The sequence below is a fragment of the Scyliorhinus torazame genome, chromosome 15 (assembly GCF_047496885.1).
Source record: "Scyliorhinus torazame isolate Kashiwa2021f chromosome 15, sScyTor2.1, whole genome shotgun sequence".
Taxonomy (NCBI): Eukaryota; Metazoa; Chordata; class Chondrichthyes; order Carcharhiniformes; family Scyliorhinidae; genus Scyliorhinus; species Scyliorhinus torazame.
In genome coordinates, this window is record NC_092721.1 from 114,100,756 (window position 1) to 114,118,804 (window position 18,049).

Sequence of the window (18,049 nt, forward strand, 5' to 3'; positions counted from 1 at the left end):
AGGAAATGAGCTGTATAAATTGAAGTCTTTCTTAGCACCTTTAACAAAACAAAATATCCCAAAGTGTTTTACAGGACTCCAATAGTGCAAAGATTGACACCAATTCAAAGAAGATATTAGGTTGGGTAATGAAATGTGTGCCTGAAGAGGTAAGTTTTAAAGAGGGTTTAAAAGGAGGATATGGAGAGATGGGAATTCCAGCGCGTAGGGCCTAGATTGCTGAAGACACAGCTGTCATATAGAGTTCCAACTATCAGTGTGTCCCAGGTTCAATCCCATTCCCCATCTCAAATCCAAGGGATGGGGTGATTTAATGGAGCAGGCATCCATTCTATTGTAGGTGCCTCTTGCGTAACTGCCCTTTGACAGGAATTTTAGTTCAACACCTTTCCCTCCTTTGCCTGATCATGTACTTATATAGTCACTGTAGATGGTCTCACACTCATGGAAACAGATGCAGAAGCTAGAAAAATACCACATGATTCATTATCCCTTTCCTATTTGTGCAATCATGCAGCTTTGATGGGGTATGTAGAAGGTCTCCCTACCATCCTGCAAAAGCAACTTCCACAAGGCATTGCCCCTTGCAAAATTAGCATTAGTCATTTGACTGATCGAGATTTTTTGATATGATAGATTATCTCCTGGAATGGAAGTATCCTACAACATGAAAACTTCACACTGTGGTTAACCTCTTTTCTGCAAGAATGATCCAGATATTCTCTGTAGGTTATTATGCAGCAGGCCCATTTCTGCCTCAATCACCTCAGTAGAAGTGAAGATATGTTACACAGAAGAGCCTGAGATTTTTATGACCTCTGTCTAATCTGCAGGAAGTACAATTAAAGCTGGGTAAATTTAGAACTTTGTCAATCTCCACTTCCTTTGCTCTCTCATTTTACTTTAGCTCCCATAACCAGTGAGCTCCAAATCTGAATTCCATGAACTGAAATATTGTTTAAGGTTGTGGAATTTTAAATAGAACTCAGTTGTGTCTATAGCTATTTTACATTTGAATGTCCACAAATTTCGGTACCGATGATAATTTGCCTGAAGCAACAGATGTCCCCTTGTCAGAAAGGCAAGTTTCCATCAGTTGCATCTATTAGTGAGTGTTCATCACAATGCACCCTGGAGTTGGTGCACAGACGCTGATGGTCAAATAAATCCTGCATTAATCATCTGTACCTGCCGTGATCAGAACTCAAGGGACGCCTGGCCAGCATTGCTTCTCCTGCTGCCACTGTAATTACCTTGAATTTTGAATAATTGAAACCGAATTTAGTCAATTTCAGCAGTGCAAAACACACCCCTGAGGCTTGATTTTGTATTCTATGGTTTTCAGGGTTGAAACGGTTAATGTGTGAGAGTAGAGAAACAGTACCACCCACATGATTTAAGAGAGAAACACATGACTCGAGTCAAGAAATAGAAAGCTCAAGGCTTAGACTGAGTAACACCTGTAATCTGGATATATAAACAATTTAGGGTGTGATCGGACCGAATTGGAACAGAGTTCCGTGATGAGTGAGTTTAGCCTGCTGTTTCACATTGGTCATAGCGCCAAGAATCGTCATGCTATCTATCAGGACTCAATTTGGGGACTCAGCGGGGGGTCAAGGCCGCACTTAGAGTTCTGGCAAGCAGAGCTCCTCAGTGCAGGAAGAGATAGGGATGCCATTTACTAATGGCGTCCTGATGTCTCGAACTCTCGGTGCAACCCCTGAACATCTCTCCCCAAAAGCCCCAACACACCTATAAAGAATCCACGGGGTCCACCCATACCCCATCTCATACGCGGAGGGCACCCCAAGGCCCGATGCCTTGCACAGGAAAATGCCAGCCTGGCACCTTGGCATTGCCAGCTGTAAGGGGCACTGCCAGGATGCCAGGCTGGCTGTGCCATGCTGGCACCCAGCTGTTATTGCCAGAGTGCCAGTTTGGCAGTGTCAGGGTGCCCAGGTGACACCAGCAGTGCAGGGTGCCACCTGCCAGAGAGCAAGCACCTAAAGGTCTCCAATCCCCTTGGAGACCCCCACAAGTGCTGTTGCACCTGATCCCCATTTGTGGGGACCAGCACTGAACGGCACCCGCCCAAGGTTTCCGAGGCGAAAACCTCTAGATCAGGGGAGTGCATATCAGAGTGAGACTAGCTGGCTCACTCTAATATGCAGTTGACAAAATAGTGATCCTGCCCACAATGGGCAGGATTCAGATTGTGACGTCTCGCGAGATCGCTTTAATGGTGAGCCCGGTAGATCCCAGAAGTTGGATCTCCCAGCATCTACTGGCCATGCAGCACCACCTTTCCGGCGCAGTGTGGCCGGTAGACTTTAATGTGCCCTTAATGTTCAGACATATCAGAACGATTCCAAAAAGAGTCACCAACCAATCAGTGAAAGGCTGATCAGAACAGGAAAACTTCCTTTAATAAAGCAAACCTCCCCAAAACCTTAAAACAACTATGGATTCTAAATTCACCCCGCCAGACCAATTTGGGAATTTGGAAGGGCCAGATCCAAGAGAGAATTGGACATTCAGGAGGAAGAGACTTTAATGATTCAGATTGCATCCCAATTGGACAATAACTGAAAACTCTCTGGAATGTTTTGAACAAAATATGACTACAAATATAACTAGATTAGAGAAGGTGATGATGGAAATGAATGGAAATCATATTGCAATGTGTAACTCCTTAACGATTCCTGTATCAAATTCATTTCTTAGACCTGGAAAAAGCGTTGGTTCATTCTGCGAAGTGGACGGATGAGTGGAGACCCCGATGTCCTGGAGTACTATAAAAATATCCATTCCAAAAAACCAATCCGTGTGATAGATCTTCACTTCTGTGAGCAAGTTGATGCAGGACTAACATTCAAAAAGAAAGAGTTTCAAGACAGCTTTGTGTTTGACATCAAGACAATTGACCGTACCTTTTATCTGGTGGCAGAGACTGAGGAAGAAATGAACAAGTGGGTCCGATCCATCTGCCAGATCTGTGGATTCAATCAATCTGATGAGAATGCAGGTAACAAAGTACACGACATTAAAATCTTCTGGCGTAACACTTCCTAGCTATATCACATTGCCTCTGTTTCCCTTTTGACAGTTACATGTTTTCTTCTTGGTTTTTACACATCAGGCAGCAATAAATGCACCATAACATCAAAATGATTTACTTCAGTTGGAATACAGTTATGTTTGCAATATGTTCTAATTGACAATTATTAAAATGCTTATTTACAAAGTAATAATTCTGAGAGGCTTTCGGTTTCACTTAAAATGCACAAGAAAGATTTATCAACTGTTATGAGAAGAACCATCATGTTGGCTGGAAATCTAAACCTAAAACAAAACATGGTGCAGGCCTGAGAAGGAGACAGCATTTTAGGCTGAAACCTTAAGAGTGCATTTTCTCATTTTAGATGCCAATGAGACAACATTTTCAGTTTTCTCTTCATGTTTTGGGAACTGGGTGACGCATTAGATTAATACTGGGATGTTGATATGAATTCAAACCCTTCACCCCAGTTTAAAGTGGGTGTGGGAGAACAATTTTAAACTAGCATTGACTGGCACAAAAGTCTTACGTTAGAACTGAAAAGAAACCTCTTTAACTTTCTGAATTTGAAGCTAAACCATGCTATTAATAGAGGACAAGGAGTTTTATTCTGCTGCCAAGTGTACTTTACCTGACCCTGAAGTGACTAACGGTTATATAGAGTGAAACAATTGGATGAAATATTTGATTCCAAGCATTGACTTCCTTTACTTTGGAATGAAGAAGTCACCCATGGTGCAATTCAGCTGTCTTATGTGCTCTGAACGGTGCGTTTAGCCAGGTGGCACCGAGAAACATCAGGGATTTCCTGTTGGCGAGCTTGGGGAGGCCCCCGGGCATTCCACCTCTCCTCTAACCTCCCCCCCTCCCCCCGCCACCCAGGCTGGCAGTGCCAACCTGAGAACTGGGCACCCTGGCACTGCCAGCCTGGCACCCTGACAATGCACCTGCCAGTCTGGCAGTGCTAAGGTGCCTGGGTGCCAGAGGGAGAGCTAGGATGCCACTCTGCCCTGTTCTCGACCATCAGAGGTCTCCAATGGCCTACGAGACCCCCCCACCCCAAGATGCTGTTACTGTTACATTTGTGTGGACCAGTACTAAACGGCAACCTGGTGAGGTGTTGTAGGTATGGCCATTGAGTCCCGGACACCAGGTGAATCCAGCGAGTGTATATTTAAATGAGCCCAATGAGAGCGAGATCCAGATTGCGACGTCTCGCGACATCCCATTGAATCTTGTGAGATGTAAAGAGCAAACTTGCCCAGAATACAAAAACAGCTAGTAAAAGTTTCTACAAATATATAAAACTAAAAAGAGTGGCTAAGGTAAATATTGGTCCTTTAGAGGATGAGAAGGGAGATTTAATAATGGGGGATGAGGAAATGGCTGAGGAACTGAACAGGTTTTTTGGGTCGGTCTTCACAGTGGAAGACACAAATAACCTGCCAGTGACTGATAGAGATGAGGCTATGACAGGTGAGGACCTTGAGAGGATTGTTATCACTAAGGAGGTATTGATGGGCAAGCTAATGGGGCTAAAGGTCTCCTGGCCCTGATGGAATGTATCCCAGAGTGCTAAAAGAGATGGCTAGGGAAATTGCAAATGCACGAGTGATAATTTACCAAAATTCACTAGACTCTGGGGTGGTCCCGGCGGATTGGAAATTAGCAAACGTGACACCACTGTTTAAAAAAGGAGGTAGGCTGAAAGTGGGTAATTATAGGCCAGTGAGCTTAACTTCGGTAGTAGGGAAGATGCTGGAATCTATCATCAAGGAAGAAATAGCGAGGCATCTGGATGGAAATTGTCCCATTGGGCAGACGCAGCATGGGTTCATAAAGGGCAGGTCGTGCCTAACTAACTTAGTGGAATTTTTGAGGACATTACCACTGCGGTAGATAACAGGGAGCCAATGGATGTGGTATATCTGGATTTCCAGAAAGCCTTTGACAAGGTGCCACACAAAAGGTTGCTGCATAAGATAAAGATGCATGGCATTAAGGGGAAAGTAGTAGCATGGATAGAGGATTGGTTAATTAATAGAAAGCAAAGAGTGGGGATTAATGGGTGTTTCTCTGGTTGGCAATCAGTAGCTAGTGGTGTCCCTCAGGGACCAGTGTTGGGCTCACAATTGTTCACAATTTACATAGATGATTTGGAGTTGGGGACCAAGGGCAATGTGTCCAAGTTTGCAGACAACACTAAGATGAGTGGTAAAGCAAAAAGTGCAGAGGATACTGGAAGTCTGCAGAGGGATTTGGATAGGCTAAGTGAATGGGCTAGGGTCTGGCAGATGGAATACAATGTTGACAAATGTGAGGTTATCCATTTTGGTAGGAATAACAGCAAAAGGGATTATTATTTAAATGATAAAATATTAAAACATGCTGCTGTGCAGAGAGACCTGGGTGTGCTAGTGCATGACTCGCAAAAAGTTGGTTTACAGGTGCAACAGGTGATTAAGAAGGCAAATGGAATGTTGTCCTTCATTGCTAGAGGGATGGATTTTAAGACTAGGGAGGTTATGCTGCAATTGTATAAGGTGTTAGTGAGGCCATACCTGGAGTATTGTGTTCAGTTTTGGTCTTCTTACTTGAGAAGGTACGTACTGGCAGTGGAGGGTGTGCAGAGGAGATTCACTAGGTTAATCCCAGAGCTGAAGGGGTTGGATTACGAGGCGAGGTTGAGCAGACTGGGACTGTACTCATTGGAATTTAGAAGGATGAGGGGGGATCTTATAGAAACATATAAAATTATGAAGGGAATAGATAGGATAGATGCGGGCAGGTTGTTTCCACTGGTAGGTGAAAGCAGAACTAGGGGGCATAGCCTCAAAATTAGGGGAAGTAGATTTAGGACTGAGTTTAGGAGGAACTTCTTCACCCAAAGGTTTGTGAATCTATGGAATTCCTTGCCCAGTGAAGCAGTAGAGGCTCCTTCATTAAATGTTTTTAAGATAAAGATAGATAGTTTTTTGAAGAATAAAGGGATTAAGGGTTATGGCGTTCGGGCCGGAAAGTGGAGCTGAGTCCACAAAAGATCAGCCATGATCTCATTGAATGGTGGAGCAGGCTCGAGGGGCCAGATGGCCTACTCCTGCTCCTAGTTCTTATGTTGCAAGTGTCGCAAATCTCACGCGAGGCCTCTCAGGAGATTCAACGGCCTGGTCCCGACACCAAGTTGGGCGCGACGAGGCTGCTGAATCATGCCCCTAATCTTTTTTGAACTTCATCAGTGACTTTCAATGGTCAAGGTCATTAGGAATGCAGTTATTTATCTGTTTTTCTAATGCTGTAGAAACTACTCCAGTATACTGATAACAACAATGACTTGCATTTATATAAAGCAAAATTCTGCAAAACTGAAATAAAAACAGAAAATGCTGGAAATACCCAGCAGGTCTGACCGCATCTGTAGAGCGAGAAATAGAGTTAACATTTTGAATTGATTAATCAATTACCTTTAATGGAGTATAATATCTCAGGGCACTTCACAGGGGCATTACGAAACAAAACTTGACTGCAATTCACATAAGCAGGCACATGGACAGATGATTAAAACTGTCATCAAAGAATTAGATTTTAAGAAGTGTCTTAAAGGAGGAGAGAGAAGTGGACAGGTGGAGAGGTTTGGGGACGGAATTTCAGCGGTTCGGGTTTAGGCAACTGAAAACTTGGCTGCTGACTGTAATGGGGTGAAAATAAATCAGTGGAAGCATACATTGCCAGAAATGGAGAATGCAGACTTCTCGGAGATTTGTGGGTCTGGAGGAGGTTACAGAGGTAGGATAGAGCTAGGCTGTGGAAGGATTGGAACACTAGGATGAGAATTGAAATTCAAAGCATTGTTTGAGCAGGGGCCAATGTAGATCAGTGAGCAGAGAGGTGAATGGGACACGGTGCAAGTTAGAATATGGACAGCACCAATTTTAATGAGCTCAGGTTTGTGGAGGGAGGTAGATGGGAGGCCCAGCCAGCAGAAAGTTAGAATAGTAAGTGTAGATTTAATAAGTATATATCTATTTAATAAATGGATTGATGGTGTTTCATGAAGCAGTCCTGAAATTTAAAATCTGCAGTAACCATTAACAAGTCAGTTATTTTTTCTCCTCAAACAACAATGTAACCCAAGGAGTTGGAAGGATACTTCCTGTTATTCCTTGCTTATTCCTTTATTTCCCCATTCTTTTACTTTGCTGTTGCATTTCTGATCTATGGATAATTAATGGACCTGTCACTTTAAGACCAGCAGCCTCTAAGAAGCCTGTAGCTTTAATTCAATCCGGAAGGGTGTACTGCTTTAAACTGATGATTGCAGACTGGCCAGTATCAGTGGGGACTCGGTATGATTAATTTGTCTGGTGGCCAATGAATGGGCTTTTGGTGTCTCTATCTAAGGAAGGGCACACTTTCCCGAGAGGGAGTTCAATAAACCTGGTTCTTGGGATGATGGGTTCATTCTGTGATGAGGGATTGAATAGACTAGGCCTATAATCTGTGGAGTTTAGAAGAATGAAAGGTGATCTAATGGAAACACATAAAATTCTTTTAGGGCTTTACAGAATTGATGTTTAAAAAGTACTTCCCCTAGCTGGGTAATCTGGAACACAGTGTCGGTCTCAGAATAAAGGGTTAGTATTTAGGATTGAGATAAGGAGAAGTACCATCACTGAGAGGGTTGTGAATCTTTAGAATTCTGTATCTCGGAGAGCTGTGGATGCTCAGTCATTGAATGTATTCAAGAGGTTGATCAATCTGAGTTCCAAAGAATTAGAGATAATGGAAAAAGTGCAGGAAGATGGATTTGGAGGACAAGGTCAGTTGTGATCTGAATGAATGGTGGAGCAAGCTCCAAGGGAAAAAATGACCTACTACAGCTCCTATTTCTTGCATTCCATTCAATTTTGATGAGATACATTGTGCATCTGTGTTTGGGGTTTTGTTGTTCACTTCATTAAATGTTTATTAGGAATAATCTTTGAAAAGTAAGTAGAATTTAAATAAATGATGAAAATGATGCAGATCAAATATTTTGAGCCTGTATCAGGCATTGATGAAACCTTTGGAAGTGGTCCAGGTTTTGACCCAAATCCATAATTTATCATACCTGGCACATAACTACATTTTTGTAAACAACGTAACAAAATTACAAAACTAAATGCCTTGCATTTGGCTACCGGTTGCAGTGTTGTGATGTTGTGACCCGTGAAAAATCTCCTGTCTAAGATTGGTGTCTGCTTTGAAGAAATCCATGAAGAACAAGAACACTTTTGGAAATGAAATAGGCACTGTCGTGTTAGGTACACTAGTCTAACACTGGCTGCAACTGGATGCAGCTTAGATCAGAAAGACACTCCAGACCTTGAAGTGAGTTCAATCAGGTTTATTGAACTAATAGCACAGTTAGCACAGTTCTCTGTGAGTTCGACTCTGCAAACTTAAGTGTGGTTACTCTGTCTGACTGAACCAGACTAGCTCTTAGCCACGTGGTGGAGGTGTGAGATTGTAACAACACCCTTGACTGACTCTCTAGATGTTCATTGGTGGAAAGAGGTGGAGTGTGAGTGCCTCGTGTCTTTTATAGTCAGATACCACCCCTGAGTGGCCTGCCTGCTTATTGGTCATGTCCTGTTCTCTGTGTCCATTAGCTGCTTGTCTGTATATCATTATGTGTGTGTCCGCATATCATGACATCTCACCTTTTTTTAATGTTTGGATGACATATGTGAACGTATTTACAAGAATAGGCAAATATTAACATATATACATGCAGTGGATGTGAACATATGTACATGTGTAAACAGCTGTCTAATGCGAGAACACAGAACATAGCAAACAGAACAAATGTTCATAAGTCCAGTCTCTGTGGCTTGCGTCTGATCCTGGTCGACCGCCGGAGAGGTGGTGGTGGGGGACGACAGCGCCTTGATGGGCGGGATTGAAGCCTGACTGGTGGCCTCGTGAGTCGAGGTATCAGGAGGTGGCAAAACAACAGAAGGAAACGGAGAAGAATGTAGTTGCGAGCAGGCAACTTTGCGCAGTGCCCGTCTGTTTCGTCGCACAACAGAACCATCAGCCAGACGCACAACATAAGAGCGGGGGGCTGTCTGTCGAACAACGACAGCTGGAGCTGACCGGCCTCCACCAGGGATCTTGACCCGAACAGTGTCGGATGGGGATAATACGGGCAAATCGGTGGCATGAGCATCATAGTCCTGTTTTTGCCGGTCACGGAGTTGGTGCACCTTCTGCAGCACCGGGAGGTGATCCAGGTTGGACAAGTGTATGGCTGGAAGTGTCGTTCGCAGGTCCCTGTTCATCAGAAGTTGAGCCGGCGACATGCCAGTGGCAGTAGGGTTGCCCTGTACGCAAGCAGTGCAAGGTGAATGTCAGACGCAGAATCTGCGGCCTTGCAGATGAACTGCTTCACTATGTGCACCCTTTCTCAACTTTTCCGTTTGACTATGGATAGTGTAGGCTGGAAGTGACGTGTTTGAACTGATAACGCCTGGGCAAACAGAGACCATTCAGGGCTGCTCAAGCAAGGGCCATTGTCACTCATGACAGTGAGTGGGATGCCATGCCTGGAGAACGTCTCCTTACAGGCCTTGATGACGGTCCGAGTTGGGAGGTCTGAGAGCTCCACGACTTCAGGGTAATTGGAAAAATAATCAATGATTAACACGTAATCACGACCATTTGCATGAAAGAGGTCGGTGCCAACCTTGGACCACGGAGATGTTTCGATTTCATGCTGATGAAGTGTCTCCTTACTCTGCACTGGCTGGAAGCATTGACAGGTCACAAAGTTAAGGACTATGTTCGCGATGTCCTGGGTGATCCCGGTCCAGTAGACAGCCTGCCTGGCTCTGTGTCTGCGCTTTTCCACACCCAGGTGGCCCTCATGGATTTGACGGAGCACCAAGCTCTGGAGACTGTGTGGAATTACAGTTTGAGGAGGATGCCATCAACCACCGTCAGGTCGTCTTTTACATTGAAAAATTGGAGCACTGCCCTTTTTGCCAGCCATTGGCGAGGTGTTGCATAACAGGCTGTCTCCTCATGGATACGAATCACCTTCTCATCAGATGCCTGGAGGGTGCTAGCACACAGCTGCACCTGTGACACAACCTGTGACTCAATTTGCCGGATGACGTTCAGTGGTTCACTAGACACGGTGATGGAGCGGGACAGTGTATCGGCAATGATGAGCTCCTTGCCAGGCGTGTAGACCAGGTCAAAGTCGTACCTTCTGAGTTTGAGGAGGATGCGCTGCAACCGAGGCGTCATGTCATTAAGGTCCTTGTGGATAATGTGGACCAGGGGCCTGAGATCCGTCTCGACTGTGAATGTCGGCAGGCCGTAGACATAGTCGTGAAACATGAGACTGCCAGTGAGAAGGCCCAGGCATTCCATCTCGATTTGTCCATACCTTTGTTCGGTGGGCGTCATTGCCCTTGATGCGTAGGCAACCAGTGCCCGGGATGAGGTGTCATCGCGTTGCAGCAGGACCGCACCGATGCCATCCTGGCTCGCATCTGTCTAGATTTTTGTTTCCCTGTCTGGGTCGAAAAATGCTAATACGGGTGCAGTGGTGAGCTTGGCTTTCAGCTCCAACCACTCTGCCTAATGGGCCACCTTCCACTCGAAAGCAGTGGATTTCTTCACTAGGTTTCATAGGGCCGCGGTGTGTGAGGCCATGTTTGGGATGAACTTGTCCAGAAAATTCACCATGCCCAGGAAGCGCGATACCGCCTTCTTGTCTTCCGGGACATTCATGGCTGCGATGGCCTTGACCTTGTCTGTGTCGGGGCACACGCCCTGCTGAGAGATCTGGGCTCCTAGGAACTTGAGTGTCGTCATGCCAAAGCAACATTTGGCCCTGTTCAGCTTCAGGCCATTAGCGTGGACACGGTGGAATACCTGCTGGAGACGGGAAACATGCTCCTCAGGGGCCGTGGACCATATGATGACATCGTCTACATACACACGAACACCTTCGATGCCCTCCATCATCTGCTCCATGATGCGATGAAATATCTCCGATGCCGAATGGCATACGGTTATAGCAGTACCTGCCAAACGGTGTGTTGAAGGTGCAGACCCTACTGCTGGACTCATCCAGCTGGATTTGCCAGAATCCATGTGATGCATCTAACTTCGTGAAACACCTTGCATGTGCCATCTCACTGGTGAGTTCCTCCCGCTTCGGGATGGGGTAGTGTTCACGCCTTATAGTCTGGTTGAGATCCTTGGGATCAATGCAGATGCGCAGGTCTCCAGAGGACTCACCATCAAGCTGACCCAGTGAGTCGGTTCGGTTACCCTGGAAATGATTCCCTGCTGCTGCAGCTCCTTGAGCTGTTCCTTCAGGCGCTCCTTCAGCGGAGCCGGGAGCCGGCGTGGGGCATGGACCACTGGCTTGGCATCAGGTCGCAGTAGGATCTTGTACCAATATGGCAAAGTGCCCATCCCGTCAAACACATCTGGATACTGAGCGAGGATGTCGTCAATGCCAGCTTGAAGATCCACGTTGGAGGATGTCGTTGAATAAACCCGCTGCACCAGGTTTAGCTTTTTGCAGGCATGCGCGCCCAGTAGGGATGCCCTGTCCGGCTTGACAATTTCAAATTTCAAACCTTAGCCGTGCATGGGTGCTCCGGTTGGAGACAAGTAGATGGCAGGACCCCAGTACCGTGATGGCATTACCGTTATAGTCCAAAAGCTGGCATGCTGCTGGAAGGACGTTGGGGGGCTTCTTGATGCGTTTGATGTCTGTCTGTGAGAGGAGATTGGCAGAAGCACCTGTGTCCAGCTTGAACTAGATGGAGCAGCGGTTGACCTGCATCACCGCACGCCGTTCGTCCTCCGAATACACAGCGAGGATGGACTGAATGCGAGATCAGTTAGGTGTGGCATGTTCACGTGTGGTAATGATGTCCACTCGGTAGGCGGACTCCAGGCACTCTTCCTCTGGATCCATTGTACTGCCAGGATCAGAATCCTGTAATCGACGTTGCACATTCTGGATGCGCTGTCGTCGGAATTGGGAGCGCTGGCCTCTGACTGGTGGTGCAGACCTGCACAAGGCTGCATAGTGTCCAGACTTCCTGCAGTTTAAACAAGCCTGCCTCTTGCAGGGCAGTGTCCCTTTAAGTAGGCATTGCCACAGTTCTGGCATGTCATGACGTCGGCGCCGTGATGAGGTGCACGGCGTCGCACATGCGCAGTGCGGTTGGCAGACGGCTGCACCTGCGCAGAGTGGGTGTCGGCCGCTTTGTAATCCCGTTCGCATCGCGCATGCGTGGGGCTCCGGGAAAAGCGCGCGAGATGGCCGCTGTCTTCAATGCTGAGGCGCTGCATCCAGGAGATGGCCTGCACACTCACTGCCTCGTGGGAGGCAAGTTTCTCATTTTCAGCCGATTTATATTGGGAATACCGATTTTTTGCATGCTCATATTTCAATCGCGACTGGCAGGGTCATATGCTTGATTTTTAAGAGCTGCTCTCTCAGAAGATCAGAGTGAACTCCAAACACGATTTTGTCTCTGATCATGGAATCATCAATATCACCAAAGTTGCAGGACAGCGCTAGCAGGCGGAGGCTAGTTAAGAAGTCATTGAAAGATTAATTTTTACCTTGAAGACGTTGTTTGAATATATAGCGCTCTAAGATTTCATTGGTGTCCACTTCACAGTGACTATCGAACTTGTCCAGGATGGTCTGAAACTTTGTCTTATCCTGGCCTTCGATGAAGTTAAACGGGTTGAAGAGTTCGATGGCTTGATCACCCGCTGTTGAGAGGAGAAGCGCGATCTTTCTTGCATCAGACGCACCCTCGAGGTCTGAAGCTGCGATGTACAGCAGAAACTTTTGCTTGAATATCCGCCAGTGGGCACTGAGATTGTCGGAGGTCCTGAGCTGGTGAGCAGCCTGAATCTTCTCCAAGGTGCCGGGATACATTTGCTGGTCGTCACAGAACGGACTGAGGTAAGCCACCTTAAATTAGTAGTCTCCTGGTATCATGTTGTGTTAGGTACACTGGTCTAACACTGGCTGCAACTGGATGCAGCTTAGATCAGAAAGATACTCCAGACCTTGAAGTTAGTTCAGTCGGGTTTATTGAACTAATAGCACAGTTAGCACAGTTCTCTGTGAGTTCATATCTCTGCTAATTTAACTGTGGGCTCTCTGTCTGACTGAACCAGACTAGCTATTAGCCACGTGGTGGGGGCGTGAGATTGTAACACCACCTTTGACTGACTCTAGATGTTCGTCAGTGGAAAGAGGCGGAGTGTGAGTACCTCGTGTCTTTTATAGTCAGATCCCACCCCTGAGTGTCCTGCCTGCTTATTGGTCATGCCCTGTTCTCTGTGTCCATTAGCTGCTTGTCTGTATATCATTATGTATGTGTCCGCATATCATGACAGCTCTGCAAGTCATGTTGTTATAACAGTAGTTATTTTTAACAAGGCAAGTCCAAATGAGGCAATTAAGAAATTAATTATGCAGTATCATGTTCAGTTCCAGCTTATGCCTAGTTATGGATTTTAATCCAATTGTGGACCTCCCGTACTCCACACTTTTAAAGATCCAATCTACTGGGATTGTTCCAGAATCTAAGGAATTGGGAAGACTGGAGCCAGTATGCTGAGTGCATGAGGTATTTCTTCAAGGCTAATGGGATTTGGGGGAAGACCATCTGAATCGTCCTCCTGACCGCCTGCAGGGCCCGGCATTTGGGATCATAAAAAGTCTAACTTACCCCGCTGCACCAGACTCCAACTCATTTGGTGAGCTGGCCACTTTGTTGAAAATTATGACTCTAAGTCTTCTGTGATCATGCAGCATTATGCATTTAATATGGCGATGCGGTCCCTAGGTGAATCGGTCACTGATTTCTTGACCTGCCTAAGGCGTTTAGCTGAGCATTGCAAATTCGGGCCGTCCCTCTCTGAAATATTGAGGGGTAGACTAGTTTGTAGCATAAACAATACGGCCATTCAAAGGAAGTTGTTGGCGGTGCCTTTGAGCTTTTGCTGTCCTGGGAGCACAGGGATTGATTTTATATTTTATTGTCACATGTACCGAGGTACAGTGAAGCGTATTTTTCTGCGGCCAAGGGAACATACACAGTACGTACATAGTAGACAAAAGAATAATCGACAGAGTACATTGACAAATGGTACATCGACAAACAGTGATTGGTTACAGTGTGGAACAAGGCCAAACAAGAGCAGCACAGGTCATCGTGAATAGTGTTCTTACAGGGAACAGATCAGTCCGAGGGGAAGTCGTTGAGGAGTCTAGTAGCTGTGAGGAAGAAACTGTTCCTATGTCTGGATGTGTGGGTCTTCAGACTTCTGTATCTTCTGCCTGATGGAATGGTCTGGAAGAGGGCAACGCCTGGGTGTGAGGTGTCTTTGACAATGCTGTCTGCCTTCCTGAGGCAGCAGGAGGTGTACACAGAATCAATGGGAGGATGGCAAGCTTGTTTTATGCGTTGGGCTGAGTTCACCACACTCTGCAGTTTCTTGCGATCTTGGGCTGAGCAGTTGCCATACCAGGCTGTGATGCAGCTGGATAAGATGCTCTCTATGGCACATCTATAAATGTTTGTGAGAGCCGATGCAGACATGCCGAATTTTTTTAGCCTCCATAGGAAGTAGAGACGTTGTTGGGCTTTCTTGACTGTCGCATCAACTTGAGTGGACCAGGACAGACTGTTGGTGATGGTGACCCCCAGGAACTTAAAACTATCGACCATCTCTACTTCCTTCGGAGCCATTGATGTAGACGGGGGTGGGGGGGCGGGGGGGGGGGGGTGGCTGGGGGGTGGGGGGTGGGGGGGGGGTTGTGCTACGCTTCTTGAACTCGATGATCAGTTCCTTGGTCTTTCCAACATTTCTCCATTGTGACGGACCACAAGCCACTGCAAGGACTAGCTTTGGAGCGAGTTGCTGCCTCAAGCAGAGTATTGTATCTAGTTAAATAAATCTCTGTTCTACTACTACTGACTTCCTCAAATTACTAAAAAAAAGAAACTTGAGATGATTATAATTTTCAAAATGATTTTTTTGAGAAACATTCTTTCCATGCCAAAATTCAAAAGTCAGGAAACCTTAACTGAAATTTAGGCTATTAGGAGTAGACAGGAAAATCATACACAACTTTTACAAATAATAACTTTATAAAAACTTTTCCAGGTAAAGTCAATGCAGTGAACAAGACAACTAGAATAAAAACAGAAAATGCTGGAAAAGCTCATCTCAGGCAGCATCTGTGGAAAGTGAAACAGAATAAAGGTTTTGAGTTTGGAGTCCCACATGACTCTCCTTCAGAAGACAACTAGTTGTGGTTTTGGAGGGAGAAACATTTGAAGGCTATGATATCATGATACCCATGGAGGAGGGTTTGGGGGTGATGTGAGGATTGCGAAATTTTTTTCCTTTTTCTGTATGAAATTTTGGTTCCATTTATTTCCATTCTGTTTTTACTTATAATTGCAATCATGTGTAAAAAAGCTGTTTTTTTTTTTTAAAAATCATGCATGCTTTTTCTGTTATTTAGTCTTCCATTTGTTAGGGCACCAGCACTGGAAAGGTTGGCACTGCAGACATCATTACTACAGTTCTCATCTGTTCAAAGAGTATGGCTCATTGTCTATGGAGAAAGTAGCCCACACAGCTCACTATTTAACAACTGAAACATTAGACACCCTTGTGTAAACAGTATTCTGTTCCAGATTATTCAATAGACTGTTTTGTTTTGTTCTTTCACTTACTGAATTGTCTAATAAAAACATCATAGACATAAAAGAAAGGGACAGATGCCATTCCAGACGATAGATAAAGAATTAATGTAAGACACACAGTAAAGTTTAGTGAACAATGTCTGGGTGTGAGATTTTCAATGCGAGTTAGAAAGCTGATAGCAGAGAAATAATCAAAAGAATTGCCAGGAATTAATATCACAGTCAAAGCAGATGGTTAATTATAATTTCTTGCATTAGATTCCCACAAATACCAGGGAGGTGGCATTTTGTAACATCCAAACCATTTGGCTATGTAGCACCTGTAGTTTCAGTGCTACAGAACCATTGTGTTCCCAAGATAGTGTCCACATTGCACACACAACACACTTCTGGCACTGCTTTGCTGAGCGCCATCTTGTCGAAATTTTAAGACCCTGCACCCGAATTATGCAGAGCAGGTGGATCATGACCCCTGCCTATGGATATTGCTGATTTGACACCAGTTCTGTCTCACCACTCCAGCTAAATATGCACAGCTGAATGTGCAGTGCCAGTATCTGAGCTGGTGGTTGCGAATGTGAGATCTGGTGACGGTGTTTCATCATCATCATCATTATCCTCTTCCTCTTTCAATTCTTGCTTGTGATCCAGTGCCTGGTCAGATTGTGGTTCTTGGGTACTTGAATGGAGAAAGGCACAAGGATAATGTTACAACACCCTGGGCAAGGGCACGGTCAATTCCAGCCACACACTTCCCAGAGTCACAACACAAAATGAATTAACCAATCATTTTCATAAAAAATACCCAAAGTCTTTGGCCCTTGGCTGTCCAATAATTAAAGTCACCAAGTTTGTAAATGTAAACACAATTACTATTTATTTAGAACCAAGAACTGTCATGAAATACGCAATAAATACAACTGGTTTACGACAAGATAATACCTACTACCCACTTTAACTGCCCCACCCTCTACCCACACACACATAAGACAGACAAATACAGAGGGATGGAAAGGTGTAAAAATAATAAGGATGTAGGTCAAGAGATAAGTATTTTCTTTAGATGGTGGTTCTTTTGCACACTTTCTTTACAGCACATTTGCTGATTAAAGTCTGGTTTAAAAGTAGTAATGGTCTTCTTTGCAGAGTCATTCATTCAGGGTTCTTGCAGGTCAGAAAATTCTGGCCTCACAGGCAGCAGGTTTTCTGGAGAAACACCTTGGCCTGGATTCTCCAAAATCCCGGCTAAGTGTTGATGCCAGCATAAACACCGGAGTGTTTCGAACCGGCGTCAACGGGCCTCTTGGCCTAGCGATTCAGTGGCCCGCAGGAGGCCAGCACGGCGCCGGAGTGCTGCATGCACGTGGTGGACGTTCCCGCGCCGGCAACATGGCGGAGCCACACAGCGGGCCCGCCCGAAAGGAGGTAGGCCCCCTCCAGATCGCGCGCTCCCGCCTACCGGTAGCCCTGATCACGGGCCTGGCCATCGTGCAGGCCCGCCCCCCCCCCCCCCCGAGTCTGATCCCCCCCACCCCTTCATCATGACAGCCACCGCGGCTGCGGGCCTGAGCTCCTGCCGGGTGGTAACAGGTTGGAACCACGCTGGCGGAACCACGCCGGTGGAACCCAATGGGAACTCGACCGGTTAATCACAGAGAATCGGCGCGAGGGTCGTTTTCAACGCCCCCGACCTGCGCCGCGTTGACTGTACACGCGCGCAACTGCCACTGATTCTCCGGTCGCCAGAGAATTGCATCCCAGGCGTCGGAGCGGCGTGGCGGGAATTTCCAGCATGACCGGCGATTCTCCGACCCGGCGCGAGCTCGGAGAATCCCGGCCCTTATTTCTCATCAAACTGCGGGGCGGTGGCTCCCTGTGGGGGCGCTCAAGGAAGCAAAGGGCGCGGGTTCGAGGTTGGCCAAAAAAGGGCGATGGCTAGTCAGCGGGGGGGGGGGGTTAGCCCCCCGTCCAGGCTGATCACGTGGAATGTGAGGGGTTTGAATGGGCCGGTCAAAAGAGCGTGCGTGTTCGCGCATCTAAAGGGGTTAAAGGCAGACGTAGCAATGCTTCAGGAGACACATTTAAAGCTCACAGATCATACAAGATTGAGAAAAGGATGGACAGGCCAGGTGTTCCATTCAGGACTGGATTCGAAGACCAGGGTGGTAGCAATTCTGATCAGTTAGGGTGTGGTATTCGAGGCTGGAAGAATTGTGGCAGGTAAGGGGGGCAG

General features: G+C 46.2%; 1 protein-coding gene across 1 annotated transcript in view; it reads left to right on the plus strand.

Moving 5' to 3' along the window:
- Nucleotides 1–18,049, plus strand: part of gab2 (GRB2-associated binding protein 2) — a 426,196-nt gene that overhangs the window by 271,151 nt on the left and 136,996 nt on the right. Inside the window, exon 2 of the mRNA XM_072476567.1 lies at nucleotides 2,728–3,028. Within this exon, the coding sequence (XP_072332668.1) occupies nucleotides 2,728–3,028 (301 nt within the window). The remainder of the gene's footprint in view (nucleotides 1–2,727; nucleotides 3,029–18,049) is intronic.